General features: G+C 37.1%; 3 protein-coding genes and 1 pseudogene across 4 annotated transcripts; 2 read left to right on the forward strand and 2 right to left on the reverse strand.

Moving 5' to 3' along the window:
• The first annotated feature begins 1593 nt into the window (after positions 1–1593).
• Positions 1594–4326, forward strand: LOC143543825 (UDP-glycosyltransferase 92A1-like). Its single transcript, XM_077036060.1, has 2 exons — positions 1594–1619; positions 2453–4326. The coding sequence occupies exons 1-2, from the start codon at positions 1594–1596 to the stop codon at positions 4197–4199; spliced, it is 1773 nt and encodes a 590-aa protein (XP_076892175.1). The 3' UTR covers positions 4200–4326.
• Positions 4327–10463: 6137 nt separating this feature from the next.
• Positions 10464–12376, forward strand: LOC143543807 (uncharacterized). Its single transcript, XM_077036045.1, has 2 exons — positions 10464–10860; positions 11832–12376. The coding sequence occupies exons 1-2, from the start codon at positions 10514–10516 to the stop codon at positions 12325–12327; spliced, it is 843 nt and encodes a 280-aa protein (XP_076892160.1). The 5' UTR covers positions 10464–10513; the 3' UTR covers positions 12328–12376.
• Positions 12377–14504: 2128 nt separating this feature from the next.
• Positions 14505–15504, reverse strand: LOC143543809 (MOB kinase activator-like 1A; annotated as a pseudogene). Its single transcript, XR_013137147.1, has 5 exons — positions 15402–15504; positions 15239–15332; positions 15029–15162; positions 14769–14930; positions 14505–14691 (listed from the first exon to the last, which is right to left on the reverse strand). The product of XR_013137147.1 is annotated as an MOB kinase activator-like 1A (transcript).
• Positions 15505–19264: 3760 nt separating this feature from the next.
• LOC143543826 (uncharacterized) lies at positions 19265–20727 on the reverse strand. The gene has a single exon (XM_077036061.1). The coding sequence runs from the start codon at positions 20678–20680 to the stop codon at positions 19265–19267; it is 1416 nt and encodes a 471-aa protein (XP_076892176.1). The 5' UTR covers positions 20681–20727.
• Positions 20728–23030: the final 2303 nt, after the last annotated feature.

A 23030-nucleotide genomic window follows, 5' to 3' on the forward strand; every position in this document is an offset into this window, starting at 1 on the left:
GTTACATAGTTACAAAGTTGGAGTGTAACCAAACACGGTGAAATAAATACGATGTATATTTTATCATTATTGTTGTAATTACGAACTGTATTCACAAGTCGATCGGTGAATATGAGAGAAACAAAACCGACAAGTTGGATCAGAGTTGGTTAAGTGTTTTAGTTAGATTATAACAAGTTTATTATACCTATTAAATTAGCAATTACTTAGTCCACGACAATCACTTGGAGTCCAAGCAAATTGGTTAGGAATCTTCGTTTCTAGTAATATGAGTCATAGCATAACAAGTTTATGTTGGTCTATATAAACCGGGTTATGGTTTACATTGTAATCAAGTATTGAGTTATATTGTCTTAGTTATTAATAAATAATTAGGAGTAGGGATGAGCAAATTCGGTATCGGTACCAAAGTTTGAGTTTCGTTATTGGTATCGTACCGTACCAATATGGCAAGGTATCGGTATTTCCCGAATTTTACTTTAAATACCGGTGCCGTCCCGGTACTGGTATTGAACTTAATATTTCGGTACCGGTACCAAGAATTTAAGATTTTCGGAATTGGGATTTTCGGTACCAGTACGGTACTGATCCCATCCCTAATTAGAAGCTATCCAATTTAGCATGTTATTGATTATCCAATTAAGGACTTGAACTGCTATTAGAGCCTTGACCAAAAACACGATCAAGAAACATAAGAACTCAACCAGTACCTATTCAAGACGATGATAGATAACTGGTTCAAGATCTTAATCAAGAACTGCATCATGATATCGATCAAGAAACTAGTTGATCAAGCAAGTGAAGATCAAGAAGCCGATCAAGAGTCCAAAATTCAAAAAACCGAACAAGATCATGTTGACTTTGACATTTTACTACCCCTTGCATTTAACTATCTTTATTCAGTTTGTTAGTTAGAATTCAGTTATTAGTTCAACTCTATGTATATATATTAGGGTTTGTACTTGTTCTTCAAGCAATGAGAATCAATTCTTTCTGAGCAAATTTACATATCAATCCAAGAACTGAAGAGCGACTGATCAAGGTGTCTTCAATTTCAAGCAGAGGTTGTAGCAAGCTAAATGAAGGGGTTGGATCAAGAACTAACAACATGGATTACCTCCAGTTGAATAAAGCTATCACAATCGATGACCAACGAATGTAATAATTCTGTATCTGACACTACGAAAGAGAACAACATGTCATCACTCTATTGTCTGATGTTGTCCTCTACGAATTGCGGGATATGGCTTACGTTGTTAAAGGTAATCTTTAATATTATTAGGTTTTGGGATATGAACGAACATTGATGCCATAAAAAAATCAAATGGTCGTCTTGCTATTATTTATGGGCGATATCTTGACAAAAGCTATTGCAATAAATCAAGTCAAGGAGATGTGACGTGGGGTTGAACACCTATCTAATTTTAGTCCAAAATTATGGGGGTGATTGTTGGTAAATCTAGGCCGTATTCACAAGTCAATAACTATTGGAGGAATCAAATTGTCAAAATAGTCATAATTGGTTAGTGTTTTTTTATATTTATAGCAAGTTCGCTATATCTTCTAATTAGCAATTACTTAGTCCACTCGTAGATGGCAATTACATGGAGTCCAAGCAAGTTAGTTAGCAGTCCTAGTTTCTAGCAATTTGAGTCATAATCTAACGAGTCTATATAAACCGAGCTATGCTTTACATCAAGTTTTTTAAGTTATATTTTCTTGGTTATTAGAAAATATTCTAGAGCTATCCGATTTAGTGTGTTCTTAACTATCCAACTGGGGACTTTATCAATATCTTTAACAAACTTGTTAAATTTTGATGCGGGAAATGACTTCGTAAATGCATTTGGTTATTGGAAAGCTATAAACACATATCCTATGTACATTGAAAGTATTGGACTATCGTGTTTATCTTGTTTAGGTGGCTCCATATAGGAGTATAGGACACACTATATCTCAAGAACAATGCATGTGTTCCAACCAATCACCACACACGAAATTTCATTATTCTTAAAGCAATTCGGGCTCACGAACCCTAATTTCATACTCCATTCACTAGGGATGCTTTGGAGATTCGAGTTCATGGTTGTCAAAAATGCATCATTTTTTAATATAAAAATAAAACAAATTTAACAAACCTAATAGCCACGAGTTGGTTTGAGATTTTTACGAGCTAAGCTCAAACTCGCGTTTTTCACTCTGTTTTAAAATATAGTCTAGCCAAGCCAGCTCGTTATTGAGCCCAACCCAAGCTTCCGTTGGCTTTGCTCCACTTGTGAACAACCCTAATCCTAAATCCCGATAACATTATCAAGCAAGAAAATTATATTTTATCCTAATAAAGTTTTTCAATTTACTAAACATTCACAACTCTTTCAGTTATAAAATTAGACAAAACGTAAACCCAACTTACCTAACAAAACATGATTAATTGATTGCGATATATTTAAAGAAAGGTCGGCAACAATAGCGTACACTCGTTGAAAACACAACATCTTCTTCTTCTTGTCTTCTTCCATCTCAAAGTCAAAAGTCAGTCCCTTGCCTTAACCAGTAAGCCACCCCCACCCCACTCCTTTATATTCACAACCAATTCCTATAAAATACACACCAATAATATCAAGAAAAGAAAGCTTGAAGCCACCACCATGGAACCAGCTGTCAGTGACATATTCGTACTACCATTCTTTGGCCAAGGCCATCTCAACCCATCAATGGAACTCTGCAGGAATATTTCATCTCATAACTTTAATGTCACGCTCATTATCCCGTCTCACCTTTCTTCATCCATCCCGTCTAACTTTTCGGACCAGTCCTTTATTCATGTGGCGGAGATCCCATTCGCACCCGCTTCCTTTCCGGACACAGCGGGTCCGTTTAGAGGGAACCCGCTAGAGCAGCAGAATAAGCAGATGGGAGAGGGTATCAAGGCGTTTTTGTTTTCGAAAACCCGACCCGTTTGTGTTGTGATCGATGTCATGATGAGCTGGAGTAAGGAGATTTTTGTGGATCAAAAGATTCCGGTTGTGTCGTTTTCAACGTCCGGTGCAGCGTCTTCCGCCTTTTCTTACGCAAGGTGGAAGGCGAAGATCGGGGATTTGAAACCCGGGGAGACGCGAGAGCTCCCCGGGTTGCCTAAAGAAATGGAAGCGACTTATGCGGACTTGTTTAAAGGTCCTACAGGAAGACCTCAGCGACCCAACCGGCCTGCTGGCGGCCCAAAAGGAAATGGTGGGCCACCAGGGGCCAGGTTCGGACCACCACGTGGGGGAAGAGGCGGTGGACGCGGTGGTGGTCCGCCTGGTCCGGATTCTAAGCCGCGTTGGGTGGATGAGGTCGACGGGTCTATCGCACTGCTTATCAACACGTGCGACAAGCTCGAGCGTTTGTTCATCGATTACCTCGCTGAACAAATCAAGCTTCCGGTTTGGGGCGTGGGGCCACTCCTTCCGGACAAGTTTTGGAAATCAGCCGGTTCGGTACTTCATGATCGGGAGATGAGATCGAACCGCAAAGCTAATTACACGGAAGATGAGGTGTTTCAGTGGCTCGAGTTGAAACCAATTGGGTCCGTGATCTATATCTCGTTTGGAAGCGAAGTGGGACCGACGATTGACGAGTACAAAGAACTAGCCAAGACACTGGAAGAATCAAACCAGCATTTCATATGGGTGATCCAGCCCGGATCGGGGAAATCAGGCATTCCCAAATCATTCTTGGGGCCGGTTCAAACCGATAGTGAAGAGGAGGAAGAAGGGTACTATCCAGAGGGTTTAGACACCAAAGTTGGGAACAGGGGTATGATCATCACTGGATGGGCCCCACAGTTGTTGATTCTGAGTCATCCCTCTACATGCGGGTTCCTGTCACACTGTGGGTGGAACTCGACTGTAGAGGCAATCGGGCGAGGGGTCCCGATCTTGGGGTGGCCTATCCGGGGTGACCAGTTTGACAATGCGAAACTGGTGGCTAGCCATCTTAAAATTGGGTTTGTGATTACGAGCGGTGTTGGTGAAGATGGGAAGCCAAGAAAGATGAACAAGGGTGATATAGCTGCTGGGGTTGAGAGACTAATGAGTGATGAAGAGGTGCATAAGGAGGCAAAGAAACTAAGTGAGGAATTTGAGAGTGGGTTTCCAGTGAGTTCAGTGAATGGTTTGGGTGCTTTTGTGGAGTTTATTAGCCAAAAAACAAACTGATGAGTTATGATGATGATGATGATATAGGAATTATGATTTATGTAATGTTTTCTTGAATCATCTTGTGAGTTTTCTATAGCAGATGATGTATTTCACTTTATAAAGTTAAGAAAGATGAAGGCTTTTTTTTTTTTTCTTTTTTTTTTGGGTATCTGGTTTGTGATTGTTTATATGCATTATGATTTATGCAAAAAGAGAATAGAAACAAGGGCAAAAAAATCTTGAATTTCAAGAAAATCAAGATCCTATATTAAGGTTTCGAGTTTAAGGTTTAAGACCACTTATAATCATTAGTTGTGTATTTTTTTTTTCATTGAACCACTGGTTTTGACCAAGCTAATTTTAGTCTAAGGTTTAAGACCCTGTTGATTTGAATCAAATTGATACATTTAACTCAATCCCATTAAACCAAACCAGCACGCTTTCGTTATATTACCAGGCTTATTTTCCAATGGATTAATTGAAACGTATAAGTGAAAATAAATTAACTCGTCAGCCTACATGAAAAGTGACTTGTTCATCAAGGAAATGCAGGGTCAGCCATCTTGCTAACCAAACATTCAAAGCATCTGCAGACTGCAATACAAGAACTTGAAAAGTTCTGAACTTTAGACTAAAAAGTAAAAACCACTTAAATATAAGCACAGCAACTAGAGGTACTTGGGCCTCATGGATTATAATATTGGTCAATGGTCAGGCCTTTTGTTTTAAATAGTAGATTTTTTTATACGAATTTACAATGTATAAATACTAAATGAGTGGGCCTTTCTTCCAATGGGCCTTGCCGGGCATGTCCTTGCTTAATCGTCCCCCACTCGTGCGGGCTCGTCTCAAAACGCGTTATAAGTGTGTTCCAGTACAAAGTCATTTTCATCGATATGTGTAGGAAGTCACAAGAAGTCGATGCATATACATCATGGGTATTACGGGAGAGCGGTATTTGCATTCATTTAGATGCACATCAATGGCACGCGTAAATGCACCATGTAATGCGTAATTTAAACCTAATATATATCTAGACACATGCACACCTTGTAAACGAGTTAAGGCGCATTTCCATTTGTAATGGATCGTATGATGAGTCTTTAAAATTGTTAAAACAAAAATAAACAGAATAAAATTCTTTACTTTATGATGTAACTTTTAATAAGAAAAATGACAAATTATATAAAGTTATTTGTGTTATGAAATGGTGGAATTATATAGCTAATAGCTTCTCTTGCTACAACTCCATCACCGTGCTTTTTTTGTCGTCGTTGCTCTAGCTTTAGATCCGTCGTCGATTGTTGTGACATATTTTCTTATTGTGTAAGCGTTCGTCAAGATTGCCCACTCCTATAATGTAAACATTTTATCTCCAGTATTGGTATAATATTAATAGTAAGGAATAAATGGAATGTAATAAGCTAGTGTTCCTTAATAATGCTTATCATAATTTACTATAAAAGTATGAATTCTCTCTCTGATTTTTTTTAGTGGTGCACAAATCGGGTTTTTAAAATACCTGGTTTTGGATATGGAACTGAGTTCGGGTATGATTAGGTATTAGGAAATCGGGTATTGACAATACCCGGGTCGGGTTCGGGTCCAGGTATTGTCTCCAAAAACCATACCCTATGCATCGGTTCGGGTCGGGTATAAAACCGGGTATTTGAATAACCTATTTCTGGGTATTGAAAAAACCCTATTTTCAGGTATTTTTCGGGATTCTTTTCGGGTATAGATTTGATTTTTTAAGGGGTTGCACTTTTTAGGGGTATTTTTGGGTATTTCAGGTATTTTCGGGTAATTTCGGATATAGATCGGGTATTTGAAAAACCCAATTTCGGGTATTGGAAAAACCTGGTTCCGGATATGGAACTGGTTTCGGTTTTTTGGGTATTACCGGTTATAAATCGGGTCCGGTTCCGGGTACGGGTTTTGGTACCGAATGTCCTATCCGTACCCTATGGGTAGGGTCGGGTACGAGTTTGGGTATTAAAAACCCGGGTATTAAAAAAACCGGGTTCAGGTATTTTTTTCGAATCCGGGTTCGGGATCTTTGTGCACCTCTATTTTTTTTCCCTTCCTTCTGAAACAGCATTTAATTTGTTATAAAACAACACGTGCCAGGGCCCAAGTATAGAACTAGAAGCCAAGAACCAAAAGAAATAGTGATACAAGAAAATTATATAGAGATCTCAAATATGGATCTATGTTGCTATAGCTTATATAGAGATCTCAAATTATTATTATTACTGTATAACAATCAAGGACTTTGGTGCCGCTAAGTCTCAATTGAGTCACTTGGCGGCACCGTATTGATCCTTGACATTTGGGTTTTTTTTTTTCGTTTTAGTTACCGTATCGTCACAAAATATAGCGGAAGCCAACCAAGAGTCAATTTTGTGTTTTTATGTTTATTTTAATTCTCGTACGGTAACGAACGTGATAGAAACCGACGAATTTGCGTAGACTCACGACCTCAAAGTCCGGGACCGACAACGCTCGGGTTTTATCAACTCCCAAGTTCACCGACCAACGCCAACCCATTGGTCTACCTCGATGTTTATATTTTTTTTCCCGTTTTTTAACTTTTGTACTGTAATTGGAACCGACCGAATTTGTGTCATGTTGCCGTCTTAATGCCTGGGACTAACAACGCTTAAGTTTTACCACCGCCCGGGTTTACCGACCAAATACACGTCGAATATTTTGGTTTTAGTTCTGGTACAATAACGCACGTAACCAAAACCAATCAAATTCGCGTCGACTTACCGACCACACACTTGGATTTTACTACCACCCAAGTTTTAACGACTTGCCTGGCGCAACGCGTCGGGTAAAACACTCATTAATATATATATTAAAAAGGAGATTGAATCATCTTCACAAATTTACTATTCAATTTACTATTTATTTTTTAAATATTTTACTAATTATTATAACCATTAAATCACTAGCCATAATTTCATAAATAAAAATAATGATTTTTATTTCCTTTATTTTACTTTTTTTTAACTAATTAAAATATTTAACAAACTATATTTTTAAACATTAAACTTGGGCGAGGGCCGGCTTTACATGTTTTATTTTCGGTTAAACAGTTTCTTAGACTTTGCTTTCATGTTTTTTTAGTTCGTCTTTAAAATGACCGAAACATTTTTCATGATTTAAAACATCTCATCGTCTCATGGTTTTATATCCGTGTTTCAACGTTTGATACCTCGCCTTTAAATATTTTTTTGCTTACTAATTTATGTTTACGAATTTGTGTTGATACCGCTGATACTAACCGAATTTGTGTAGGTTCGCAGCTATAACGTGCCTATTTTTTTTTTGTTCTACATATGATAATTTGTTGTACTTTGGCATTGACGGGGGTTTATTTGTTTTGTTTATTTTCGATTTTGTACTTGATATAGACTGATTTCGCATCGACTTGCAACAAATTTATGGTTTAACGCTTTTAGTTATGCTTTTATGTTTGATTTAACAGCCCCGTCGCAAAGTGTGGGGTCCTAAATCTCAGTATGGATTTATGTTGTAGCTATAGCGTATCATCCTCCTTGATTAATTCAACGACTTTTAAATAAGTATATTTTTAGTTATTAAATATAGTATTATTCCTCTTTTTCATAAGTTCCACACTATCGCCATTACCACAACCGTAATAAGTGACAATCACCTTCTTTTTCCTCTTTTTTTTTCAGTACTCCCACCAGAGTCAATCCCAAAGTCTACATTTGTCTAGGGTGTGGTTTAGATGTTGTGAACAGAGTAAAAAGAAATGAATTGATTTCTCCGTGTATTTGAAAATTTACTGTTTATGCCTTATATTTTTTAATATATTTTCAAAGTGGCTGTGATTGAAAGAAAAAAAAATAGTAATGACAAAGGTATAAAAAATTATTATTTAATTGAAAATGAGAGAGAAAATATATTAATTTTTAGTATAATTTTATATTCGAAGATAGAAAAGAGGATGTGAATGCTCTAATATGATAAAGAAAAGAAAAGGTAAAAGATATTTTGTTCGTGTTCTTTGGGCCAAGAAGCCATCCGAATGACCATTGTTAATGCCCGTCCGCAAATGAGAATAAGGACTTGATCTACTTATCACAAGAGTATAGGATGCTAACTTTTCCTTTGAATTGGATATTTATAGGTTAAGATACCAAAGAGACTCCTATTTAATGGTATCAAGTTGTTATATAAAGTTAATCTTTCCAAAGTCTTCTCAAAATGATGAAATAAAAGTTCCGTGATGGAAAAAAAATTGTGATTCAAGTAGTTATTCCAAAAAAGAAATTATTGGTTTGAGATATGAAACAATGTTATGTACCCTTCGTCAACAGATTTTTGTTGTATCACCTGTATGTTTTAGTTATTTGGATTTTGGAACTTTCCATTTTAGTTGGTGCAAGTAGATTCTGACTACCATATTGCACAAGCGAGACCTATCCTATAAGGTTCAGGGTCAAGCGATACTGCAGTTTGGGTTTATAGGTAACTATACTGCTATTTTGAAAAATCCTGACTTACACCTATCGTGAATTTGTTACGTGATTTATAAGAGATGGTTTAAGTAGTTAAACGCAATCTTCCTTGAATCAATCGACCATCTTTCAAACTTTGTTGCATGTCATTTTCTTTCCTTATCAAGTCCTTTTTTTGTTGTTTATTCTTTCCCTTAACCAGGTTTCAATTTTCAAACATTTTTTTTGTTGTATTATATTATATGATGTAACTAATTTACACAAAATTCTTATGCTATGTGTTATATACCATTCTCCTCATATTCTATCATTCGTCATGTCAGCGCCAGCCCGGTTTTTCCTTCATCATTATGTTACACACCATTTTCCATTGTTTGCAACAAAAAGAAATGACGGAAAAAAAAAGCTATTTGGACGAAGGGTCCAGTGACCCATGTGGCTCCTCTCATTTGCACCCGTCATGCGTGACCAGGGAAGAGGGGCACAATGTTCCAATGAGCTAACGTTGCCACATAGACCACCCTCCCTAGGCTCAATGGTGTACCAGTTAGTCTTCCATTGAGTTAATAGATAATCTATCATTAAAAAAGGTTCATGTGTATGCTAACATGCATACATCTTCTCGCTAGTTTGATTTTAAATACATATTTATTTTGTTGTTAAAAAATATATTGATAAATAAACAAATAAAAAACTAATGAAGCCTAAATGAATTTATATTGCATATAAGATTAAAATGCATGTTCGATGCCACAAGATATACATTCAAGCTAGATTGGGTCATGTGGCCGTCGTGTCGCATAAAGGAAAATAACAAAAGAAATTGAGCTGGCACAACCTCAACTCGCCACAATATTAAGAGATGCTTTTTTTTTCTAAAACAAATGCTATTTTCTTTAATAAAAATAAAAATATTTGTAAACTTTAGTATTTTGGCAGTAATTTTTTTGGTTAGCTACCGTATGAAGAGGGACAACAAGCCTAGGTGACGATAATGTGACGACAATATGACACTATAAAGGAAAGTTAAAGCACCCTCTATAAAGAACATTCTTTGGATGAAAAATGCATGCAAGGTAATCTTTCACAAGGATCTAACCCAATGGTTAATAAAATATCAGTCAAAATCATAAATCGGTAACCGTATAACCATAGCCATAATTGAACACTTTTTAATGTTTTTCTATAATTTCTTTTTGTCACTTTTCCATTATTATTATTCTTCCCAGACGGCATCTGTGCCTGATCCCACCCTTGTTCTTCTTCCATAATAATAATAATAATAATAATAATAATAATAATCACCCAATCATTCAAAATCAAATCACCCAATCTCCATTCCTGTAACCTTTTGGATCATTTCGCCATCATTATACAAGTGTCAATCATCACTCCTCTGTAAGTAATAAGTTCCTATTTTCTTTCCCAGATGTTTGACTTTTCTCAGTTGACTGTAAGCATGGTGTTCAAGAAACGAGTATGAATATTTGTTCAATAATAATAAAGCATTGATTTTTAAGTGCTTTTACATGTTTAATAATCGGATGCTTAATGGGTTTTCATTTTTAAGATCTGTATGTGTGTTTCTTGATCTCAAGTTGCCAGTTTTGACTTTTGACCTTGGTACTAGTTTGACTTTTGTTAATTCAAAAGACTAAAGTTTTCATCTTTTTGAAACAGGAATCTAGTTAATTGGTTTCAAGAAGTTTATTTTGTATTGGGTATTTCAAGAATTGATTTTTAAATCATTTTCTTGGATTATTAAACAAGCCCATATCGAATCTTGTTGGATTCTTGAAGCAGTTTCAAGAATTAGTGTGGAAAGATTAAAAAAGGATGGGATCTTTTGCTGGACATGTGGTTCCAGGGACACTGTTTCTTGTAGTTGGGGTGTGGCACATATGGTGCAGCGTGGTCCGTTATGCAGCGGATCCAGAATCGTTTCGTGTAAGAGTTTGGAACCCGGTTCCGGGGTTTAATGGGAAGTTGAAGTATTTGGAACTTTATGTTATATCAATGGGTGCTTTTATTGATATGTGTATAGAGCTTTTGTATTCGACGCATCTTAAGTTCTTTGTTAATGGCGTCTTGAACCCGCATCATATGAATGATTTTGAGCATGGTGGCATGCTATTAATGTTCTTCATTTTCGGTATCGTTGCTTTGCTCTCTGAAAAGACGAGGTTAGTTTGCGTAATTCATACGTTGTGTATACGTGTCTTTTATGTTTTATTCATTTAATTTCAAGCATCTTACTTCATAAGGATCAAAGATTTAAGTTTGGTTTTCGTCCTTGTGGTTTGAACATTTTGACCAGTCTAGTCCAAAGCTGAAACCTTAAACCTTTTGAATGTTCAGTGAACCGTTTGTGAATCGTGCAGTGGGAAGTTTGTTTATGTTATTTATTTAATAAATGAACAAACATGAACAAATTTTTTTGTTGACTTAATTAAACTAGCAAACATGAACCCATATCTCGTTTGTTCATTTATGTTTACGAACGCTCGTTTGCATTCATTCATTTAAGTTTGTTTATGTTTGTTCATTTACGTTCATGTTCGTAAGTTTACGGTTGTTTAAGTTCGTTCGTTTACATTTATTAATATGCGTTAAAATTTTTTAGGTGCGATACACATTTGTCCAGTTTTTCATAACTTTTCAAGCCTAATACATTGTGGTTCACATTTACTTTTAAGTGGTTTTAGCCCAGTTATGTTTGTTAGTTTACGTTCGTCAACCGTTCAAGTGTACCATTATCACACGAACATAGACAAACACGAACAATGTTCATTTTCTTAATGAACAATCACGAACAAGAAAACCTCGTTTGTTGAATTATCCGTGTTCGATCTTTTGTTCTGTTAAAGTTAAATGAACAAACACGAACATGCTCCGTTGTTTGTATATTACAAAGTATAGGTACTACTTATGTATATACACAAAAACAATTTATATTTGTTATATATTTTTATCACGTCTACATTAATTTATACATTTGTTAAATATTTATGTAATTTACCTCATTCAATTTTGGACTGAACTAGTTAAAATGACCAAACCACAAGGATGAAAACCGAACTTAACTCGAAAGATCAATATAGAACTCAATCTATTCTATAAAATCTTGACTTTGACTTTTTTGGTCAAACTTCAGCTTTCTTCCATTACCCGAAGGCACGTTATGCTTAATATCAGCTGCAGCATTTTGTGCAGAGTATCTTTTATTCTATTTCCACTCAACAACACACCAAGGGCTAGAAGGTCATTATCATCTGCTTCTTGTTCTACTAGTGGCACTTTGCATAATATCAGTTGTTTGTGGGGCCCTCATGCCCACAAGCTTCCCTGCTGACCTGTGCAGTGGGATTGCAATAACCCTTCAAGGGCTATGGTTTTATCAAACTGCTTTCACCCTCTACGGGCCTTCGATGCCAGCTGGATGTAAGGTTGAGGACAATGAGGTCACATGCTCGTCACATGGCCATGAGGTTCATGGGATATTGCTGGCAAATGTGCAGATGTTTGGGCTTGTTTTCTTGGTTTTTAGTGGTGTTGTCGGGTCGTATATTTTTGCGGATAGAAGATACGGGAAGCGTGAGTTTGGAGTGGTTCATATGAAGCCTCTTGATGGATTTCATGAGCAGTTATAAAGTGTTTTGTGTCAAAGTTTTGATTTTTTTTGGTAGTGAACTTGCATAACATCAGTCATCAGGTATAGCTTTGAGTTTATCGGTTGCACTTTTCCTTTATGTTAGTTACATTCTGTAATACACATTATTGCCAAATATTTGTTTTTCATGAAAAGGTAGACTCACTAGTGGAAGATCTGAACAATCTGCACATTCAACCACAATTGTTCGCCAGATATGTCATGTTCCAACCTCACACAACCAAACCATTTTTTTTACATGGGACACGGGTATGTGCCATTGGGCTACATAGTCGTAGTCCATGCATTGGATAGGCTGACTGGGGAGTTGTGAGTACTCGGCCTAGTCAGGGAGCACTTGGGAATTACACGCCAAGTACTCAGCCTAGGCGGGATTTGTCGTCCAGCACTCGGAAACTAGACAATTTTTGCAACGCGCCTTATGGCTTATGTAGGGATTTTAGTCTTCAGTTATAAATAGTGAAATAGGCAGAGGAGATAAAATTCGTTTTTGGCTTGACTCACGGGTTGCTCAATTGTCTCTTTGGTCGCACTTCCCTAATCTTTTTATCTATTAAAAAGGTGCAATCTTGTTTTAAGTTGATTGATGGTGGGTTAGGGCTTCGCTCTCTCAATGTAAATCCAAGGAGCTGGACGATCGCTTGCAGCTCCTTACAAGAGGTGGTGGTGGCCTATGGGTCCACATCCAAACCGATGGAAGTGGCCCAATGACCCATCGGGGTCTTTCTCGGTTGGCTCCATGAAGAACATTTTGTTCAAGGCCCAATACCTAGTCGCTTCCTTTGTTTCAGATTGAAATATTTGGGTTCCTATTAAAACCACCATCTTTGCTTGGAAGGCCGAAATGAATAGGATTTCTACCCTTAGGGGTCTAACTAAAATAAAGATAATGTGGTCCAAGTGGTTTGTAGATTATGTGGAGAAGAATCGAGCAAGCATCTCCTAGTCTCGTGCCATTTTGCCACTTTGATTTGGCAATTCATAAGTTTCTCCAATCTTTGCTTTCTCGGTGCGGGGCCTTCTTGCGGTGCACGAGTCTGGCGACCTTGGACATCGGAAGTAAAAGACGTTTCAAGGGATTATCCTCACTGCTTGTTGGTGTATTTGGAAATCAAGAAAAAAAGTTATCTTTGAAATCAAATCGGTGAACTTAAGTAAAACTTTGGATGACTTTAAGTCTTTGGGAACCACTCTCCTTTAATTAGTATTTCACGGCATGATTAGCGTAAGTTTTTGATGTAATTCTCGGCTTTTCTTTATTGTTTGTTTTTTGTTCCTTGCATCTCGCTAGTGGTTTAATGAAAGTTGACGTTCCAAAAAAAAAATTATAAATAGTGAAGTTCATTGACTTCAAAAGTATGCAAAACACTTTAAATGCATATGTGAGATCATTACCATAGTTGTGAAGGCCAGTGCCTTTCACCTTAATTGTGAAGGCCAGCCTTCAAGTACACATGTGAGGTTATTGACTTTAGTTGTGAGGGTCAAGTACACATAGGTGGGGTTCGTGGAGCTTAAATGATTAATGAAGATGTGAGGTTCGGTTATGAATTATGATAGGACATAGCCTTCAAGTACACATGTGAGGTTCATTGAGCACAAGTGAAAATATCAAATCAAAGGGTATTATTTTGTTTTTTAGTGTGAAAATGAAGGAATATTATTGATGCGACATGTTAAAGAAAAACGTACGTAAAAAGAGATAAGCTAACCCTATTTTAATATCAAATCAACACGTCTTTTTGTGCCTTAATGCGAAAATGAAGGAACATTACTAATGCGCCGTGTTGAAAAAAAAGCACAAGTGAAAAGAGATGAACTAACCTTGTATTGAACCTTGTTCTTGATTATGTGGTAAGTGAATGATTTGGTTGCCATATTTTGAAACATAAAATTAGACAAGCCGGCATGATTTGGTCAAATCGGCCAAACTGATACAAAAGAAAAGCTTTGTTCCAATCATTTGACAGTTTAGACCGAAATTAGAAGCATGAAAACCAAAAAGAAACCTTGCTAAGGGTCTAAGGGATTTATAACCTTGTACATTTGTCGACAAAAATAATAGTAAACGATGATCCAAACGCAGAGGACAGTTAATGGTGTTATAACTTGTTACATACGATGCACAAACAACCAAAAACAAGAGCGCACATGCAATAAATAACATTAGTTGCATTAGATAACGTCTAGCATAACTTGTAACCACAACACCTTGTTCATCTCCCGAATACAATCAAACTTATGTTATGGACATGAAAAACACAAAGGTATTTCAATAACTGACAATGGACTCTATAAGTTCATGAAGTGGGGCCAGCTCCTTCTTGTCAATCAAAGTAAACTCCTGCACACCAAAACATCAAAACATTAAAAACCTAATAAACAAGTTCTTGGTGATGAATATGATGCTAAAAAACTTACACAAGTAAACAATATGAAATGCTTGAAACAAGTGTTTAGATGGGCTTCCTCTTTAAGACTCACAATCTTCGGAAAGTGTGTGGTAAATATGAGCATATACACGAAACAAACGTTTAAATATCGTTTTCACAACGTCCCTAAAATTAGCTGGAAACGGTGCTCCTGCAAAGTAATTAAAATGTAAAAACCACCGTTTCAATTCCAAAAACGCGCACAAAACTGTTTATTACACCACGGTGTGTTATAGACAAAGTAGTTACCAAGTCTTTGAGGAAAAATGGATTCATCATCCAATTGTGATTCAATCCAATCCATTAAATACTCGACATATTTTGGAGCCGAGACTTCAATAGGTTTCTTGATTTGCACACCGTCAGCCCATCGGTACTCATATCTGTAAATTTTATTTACATTAAATTCAAGAATCATGTATTGTCATAATAAAAAGCTAGTATGTTATTGTAACATACTTTGGACCGGCGGTCATGGTTGGGCAAATCTCGGGTGTACAGAACTCGGTTAAGGTTCCATACAGAAGATTGACCTGGTTGAAGAAATCCACAGCTGCAAATGAAAAGTCAAAGTCAAAGTCAAAGTAAAGATTCAAAAGTCAAACAATAATAAGATGTTTACTGTTGACAGCAAACCATTCATTAATATCCTCTCCAGGAGGAAGCCTGACAGCTTCTCTCAAGTTTCCACTGCCCAAAGTGGCATCAATATGCTGCCTTAATTGTGCACCCTGCACAAAATGATTCAATTTTATACACAAAATTCAACATTTCAATTGCAATAATAAGATATCTTTAACCTTACTCCCTGAAGGTGCACTCTTTTTTGGACGAAAGGTCCTCTGATTCCTGCAAAATCCCAATTTGATCATTACCCATAATTTGACTTTGACTTTGACTTAAACCCCCAAATCAATCTAATTGAGGATACCCAGATGAAGAAAACCCTGAAAATTAATAAAGAAAAAGAAATTGATGTTCTTGCCTGCCAAGACCGAAGAGGCTCATAATAATAATAAGAAGAAGAAATTATTGGTGTTTGATGGAATTTGATATTTGGAGGAGAGTTTAGTGACTGTGATCGATCGCATCGAATGCCAGCTTCATGAATTGACAAGTGTTCAATCATATGTTTTAGATCTAATCTCATATTAATTGAAATAATTAGCGATAATCAAAGAAATTTCGTGCTTAAATTATTATTTTATTTTTAATGAAAACATATATATATATATAACTATAATCAAACCATATCAATTCATTTTTTAATTAAATAACTAATTATTTAAATTATGTGGATTAAAAATGTATGGGTATTTATGTCAATATAATCAAAATATTTATATTCAATGAAATAATATCCACCTTTTTTAATTAAATTAATTTATGTTCAAATAATTCCAACTATGCCACATTGACAGATAACAGTCTCAATTTCACTCTTGGCCGCTGACAGTCTAAACTAAAGGTGCATTGTTAATAACAGTCCGCGAATAACAGAAGACTAACTTTGTTAGTTACAGATCGCAGAAAAAACGTTTTTGGCTGGAAAACTTATACTTTTTGCTGGAAAACTCTACCTGAACACCACCTAAGCATCACCACCACCAACTGACTCACCACCAACCAACCATCACTACTTGAGCACCACGAACCGATTATACGATGGTTTGTAGGGTTCCAGCGACCTCAATAGGTAGGGCTTTCACTAAAAAAAAAGATTCCTACAAAGATTTTGGGACAAAAGGGTTGAGTTTTCTGGAAAAAAAATATGAGTGTTCCGGCCAAAAACGTTTTTCCGGCTACCTGTAACTAACGAAGTTAGTCCTCTGTTAGTCACAGACCGTTATAACAATGCACGTTTAGTTGGGACTGCAACCAGGCAACAGTAAACTGGGATTGTTATTTGACAATATGGCGTAATTGAGATTAACTTAAAATCAATATTCTTAAAAGTAACTTAACTCCAGCAATTTTTTTCAAACTTCAAACTGATGTTTTAGGGTTTTAGATCAGAGGGGGGAATACGAATTGATCGATGTAAAACTTACCTCGAAACGGTGCTTCAAACGGCTTGATTTTTGTTAATTGAAAGTTTAAACACCTGAATTGAAGCATCGTTTCATCATTTGGAGTATCGTTTCAAGGTAAGTTTTACATCAATTGACTCGTATCCTCATTCTGATCAAAAGCCTTAAAACGTCAATTTGAAATTTGGAAAAAAAACTTAACGGAGTTAATTCTTTTTAACGAAGATCTAATGAAAACAATTAGTACGAAATGCGAGACCGGTGGCAGCTATTTTCCGAGCTGCGGTTAGTATCAATCAACTACAAAATGTTGAATTATTAAAATCCAATTTGCCTTTTATAAATTACATATATATAGATGAAAAAAAAGAAATCACATACATGCGAATCACCGTGTATTGTGTATATGATCTTAATATAGCTTTCATATATGATATAAAGGCTTCTTACATACAAAGTGTATGAAAGAATTTGAACCCTTAGATTAGGAATTCAGTGGAAGAGAGAAAGAAATGATGTCACGTCACAGTTTCTCAAACGTGAAAATTTTGATGTGTGCACGTAATTATGTAACACATTGCGTGATTATTTAGCCTTATGCGTAATTATGATGCTGACGAGCGGCCCTAGCCCCAAGGACACGTGTCGCACACTCGCACCCTAATGACTGGACGTTTTGTATGATTAAGACCCAAATGGCTTTACACATTTTGTATGGTAAAGACCCTTTATACATTAACTAACCCCTCTATAAAACCTAAGCTAAACCAACAAAAACCCACATTGTATTTGAACTAGTTGTTTACACCCGGCGCATTACGCCGGGCTGGGCTTGTTTTGTTTTAACAAAATTTGCGATTATAAGCTCCGGATTAGGTTTGTTTTTGTTCAACAAAAATTTGTGATTATCATATATAGTCGCTGAAAATACAAACCTGAGTGCATTAGGCATGGGCAGTTGGGTTAGTCTCAAGTTAAATCAGTTTCGTTACCATAACTTAACAGTACAACCGACACTTGACTGTTCGTTTCAAACCCACAAACCCGTCTACGTAAACATAAAATGTATATTAAAAAAAGTTATTTTTTATTAGAACATATGTATATTACAAAACTGAAGATAAATTACAAAATAATTAAAATATTAACAAATCGGTCTCTTATAGTGAAAAGGTAAAATTACAGCTTACAAAATCTGGAGGGTCTTCAAAATTTCATGCTAAAGAGTGTGGAGGTTCAAGCCTCACCGGCAATAGAATAAATCCGCAAAACAAAGGAAAACAATGATGATATGATAATGAGGCTCAGAAAGAGATGATCCGGCATGGCTGCACGTATACCGATTGCCATGTGAAAGAAAATTCAAACACATGGCCATATCGGTTTCCTTGCCAAGACACCTATGAATCTCAACTTTGTTCAAATCGAAAGTCATCATCACAGTCGTATGTGGGACAGGTGCAAAGATAAATATAACTTTACAAACGCTAATAGAATCCTGATGACAACTTGGTTTAATAACTGATCTCGTTCGACAAATGCAACCTGAAATCAACATGCATAATGCCAAAAACATCAAACATCACTATATCAATACTAAGGCGACTCCTGTTGCTGAAAGCAAGTAACAAATTATACAAACACTACATTATCTATGTAGATTAAAATCGGAATGTCGGTACTACAAACTTAATTCTCCTAAACCCACCGATGCGACAGTCTAACTCATTGACAGCCACAATCGTCACCGGGAACTGTAATCGGCGACCACCACAGTAACATTAAAAATTATCAGATTCGTACCGCCAAAACCCTAACATACCGACATAGCCACCGTCACAGCTCACCGACACCAACCACGGCACAGACAACACCGACACCGGGTCATCCAGAGGCCACCAATAAAACCCACAATAACGGTTGTCTAACTCCACAGGCACCATAGAGACCACCGCCACATAGGATAGAAACAGGTTCGAGAAACCCCAAATCGAAAATCATCACCTGCACCGCCAGGAAGGGCAAGCTGATAGCAGGAACGAAACAAATAGGTGGCTACTTAATAAAGTTGTATAATCAGGTTTGTCTCCGACTGAACACCATATCGCCACCACCATGACATCACCGCCACCTAGGGTTCCACATAAGAACCCGACAACGATGATGAACATGGAGCGGCTAACATCACGGAATGGGAGAACACCGTCGACAACAATGACTCGGATCACCGTCACTTTAGCAGACCACCACCACACAATCGCCACCTAGGGTTCAGAAAGGGGACCGGTGGAAAACTGGTCCAACTGCTTTAGCAGACCACCACCACCACACAACTTTATGTTAAAAAAGCAAAATTTTCCCTAACCAAAATTGGGCGTTCGGTTAGTTAACTAACCAGCGCGCGGTTGACGATTTTATACATGCATATGACCTGCACTCAGTATTATCAACTGATTCAGGCTGCTTTTCTTAGCAATCCATCAATCACATACTTAAAGCTCAAACTATTTGGAGTGTATCCAACTCTTTGCATTCTCTTCTGAAACTCCATTGACTTATTAATATCACCTTCCTCACAGACCACTTTCAAAACCTCATTATACCATTCATTGTCCAATAACCGAAACTCCACAGCAAATAAGCTCAGTAAGAATTCCGCTTGACTAATATTCTTCTCTTTACAATAACCCGATATCAACGATCTGCAAACTGTTGCATCAGGACAGATCCCAAATTCAGTCATATCCCTCATGAAAACATCGCCCTCCGTTGTTCTGTTTAGTCTACACAAACACTCGATAATTTCTCTAAAAGTGGTCAAACTCGGATTAATATTCTTGAAAAACATCTCATCTTTTAACTCTATAGCCTCATTCACATAACTTAATCTACAAAACGAAACTATCAATTCATCATAAATTTGTAAACTTGTTTCTTCCCCATTTTTCTCTACACGTTCCAACAAACTCTTGGCTGCAAACGGTTTATCCACTCGACACAAAGCAACAACAAGATCAAGTTGGAGACTTTTTGAGACCAAGATTCCAAATCTTCGAAGCTCTATAATAAGATTCACAGCGGAAATTAACGTGCTTTCCTTTTTATACCCTTCTATAAGTACCGAACAAGTGAAACTATTAGGGGGCACTTTTTCTTTGATCATTTCATGAAGCAAAGCACGCGCTTCTCGCATCATCCCTTTGTTAACGTACCCGCATATTAACGTATTATAACAAAACACATCCGGATTCAACCTGATCTGAACCATACGGTGGAATAACTTATGGGCTTCCCTCACACTGCCTTCTTTACAAAGCCCGTTAATCAAAGACGTATGCGTGATTAAATCAGGCATCACACGTCTAATACACATAATATTATAAAGATAATGTGCATCTTTCAACCGCCCTCTTCTCACATAACTATCGATGAGCGTATTATACGTGACGATATCGGGATCAAACCCTTCCTCTTCCATTTTCTCTAAAAACCTATTCACCTTACCAACATACTCCTCACTCTTGCATACAACATGAGTTAATATATTATACGTAAACGTGTTACCACGCACACTGACCTTCCCCATTTCCTCATAAACCCCCCAACACTCATCAACCCGACCCAACTTCAAAAGCCCGTCTAACAGAAAGTTAATCGAAACAATTTTCGGAACAAAACCAAGCTTAACCATTTTCCTAAACGTAATAAACCCGTCCCGAACCAAACCCGCTTTCAGATACGCCTTAAGAAGCATATCGAACACAACCGGGTCCCAACTACAATCATTAGTACACACAACCAAATTCTCAAAAATACTAACTTTTCTACCTTTAGACTTATTAAGCTCAATCAACTCGGAAAAATGACTCATAGTGTGTGAGAATTTGTGGGAGAAAGCTAGTATATGCAAGATTATACAGTATTGGTGAACAGATGGGGTAAAGGGTGAATCTTTTTTGACCCAGTTGAAGAAATGAAGGGCTGATGATGGATCGGACTGGCAACTGAGAAGGGTTCGTGTGATTTGTTTAGGGGTTAAGTGTGGGATGAGTTGTTGGTGAAGAAGTGGGGTTTTTCTTAGTTTAAGATTAGTGCAGATGGTGTTTACTATTTGGTTGGGGTTTTCGGTGGGTGGGAGGAGATTGTAAAGTGATTTGAGGAGGGTTTGGTTGAGTGGATTTAGAGTCATGGTTGGTGATTAGGGTTTATGGTGTGAAGCAGGGGATTTACATACCTGATTAAGTGGTTTGATGGTTGAAAGTTTGTGCAATTGGAGATGGAAGAAGATGAGGAGTGGATTATGGTTAGGTTTTGGGGGTGGTGATGTCTGGTGGATTATGGTGGTCCAACGAGTTATGACGTTATGAACTAATTTCAGGTCTTAAGCAGGTGTACACCCGCTTTGCATATCAAGTTAGTAAAATCTAAGACCTGATGATTATACAAGAAGAAAACGTGATATACAAGTTGGTTGGGGTGTTCATCGAATTGAATAACGAATTTTCAAGTTAATCGAATCGAATAATCTGAATAATTTATTTTTTTGCTAGTATTAGAATAAAAGTTGCATTATTCGATTCGAATTCGTATTATATGCCACATTCGAAATTCAATTCGATTCGTATTCAAAACTCGAATTCGAATCGAATACGAACCAAATTCGAATAAATTTAATTTTATTCAAGTTCACCTATGTTAAAAAATTCAAAACCGAAATCATAATTGTAAAGACACACGAATATTAGTTTAAAGTAGATACAATACCATGTGATAGTAAATTTAAAATTAAAATATTAGTTTGTGGAGGTCCTTTTTTTGGAGACCTCCAATGGCGACTTGTTTCCTTACCCATTAAGAATGGGGGTTTGGGGTTGTATTCGGCAGTAGAGGCTTCCTCTTATGCGTTTGTGGCCTCGAGAGGCCAATCGTGGGTGCTTCAGAATCACATTTTGCGAGACAGTGGTATATGTGGGATGGATTCTGATTATTCTTGTGCTCTGGCTTGTCTTCGTGATATGATTCCAAGCTTCGATTTTAGCAGTTTCTCTAACAAATAGACCGCCCCCTCTAAAGCCCAGCATGCATTGGCGAGCACTCTTTCTAGTAAAATTGTTCACAACCTGGAGTAACACTTTAACATGACAAACAGACAAAAAACCATTTTTGAGTGTCTACAAGCATCACATGCTCAAGATTTTCTTCTTGCTATCCCTACAGATGGGTTAGGCCAGCATATGTCTCCAATTGAGTATCGTAGTATCCTTAAATATCGCCTTATGATTCCTCTATTTCCGGTTGATGAGATATGTCCTGTTTGTCGTAAAGCGTGTTTAGACTCATATGGGGAGCACGCGGTGCACTGTAAAGAGCTCCCGGGGTTCAAGTACCGACACGATCTGGTTAGGGATGTGCTCTTTGATATATTCAGGCGAGCTGGAATTTCTGTTAAGAAAGAAGCACCTGTGAATTTCCTGACTGACCCGTCGGAGGGAAGATCATCTCTTCGACCGGCTGACATTTTGGTGTTTGGATGGATAGGAGGGAAACACGTGTGTGTGGATTTAACAGGGGTTTCTCCTTTGGTGGACTTAGAGAGTAGTGGTTTCGCGGTCGATCAAGCCGCATTAAAAGCTGCCTCAGGTAATGTGGCAAAACATGAAAAGGCGTGCCTTGACAACCAACATGTATTTATTCCTTTTGCTTTTGACACTTTTGGTTTCCTCACGCCTGAAGCTGTGGGGCTACTTACCCGTGTTCAGCGGTTCATGCATAGTAATGTTATGACTCCAAGATCAGCAAATATAGTTTTTAAAAGATTGGGTTTTGCGATTCAAAATGGGGTAGCGGCGCAGCTTGTTGCCCGCTTGCCTTCTGTTTCGATATAATCCAATAAACAATTTATATTGACATTAGAAGGAAAGTAAAGATTTGGGATTAAAAAAAATATACAAATAGCATGGGATAATAAATAATAATATGTGTTACTGGGTTTGTATATTTTGCAATTGACATTTATTATTTATGGATTTGACCCAAACAATATATATATATGTGTGTGTGTGTGTGTGTGTGTGTGTGTATGTGAATTCAAATTTTGAATCAAATCGAATAATAAATCGTAAATTCGTATTCCATTACTATACTCGAATACGAATCAAATCGAATTTCAAATGTTTCGAATTCAAATCAAATTTTGAACACCCCTAAGAGTCGACTCAGTT

Source organism: Bidens hawaiensis, unplaced genomic scaffold (assembly GCF_021521415.1).
Source record: "Bidens hawaiensis isolate Kalapana, Puna unplaced genomic scaffold, B.hawaiensis_p1.1 tig00013302_1, whole genome shotgun sequence".
Lineage (NCBI taxonomy): Eukaryota > Viridiplantae > Streptophyta > Magnoliopsida > Asterales > Asteraceae > Bidens > Bidens hawaiensis.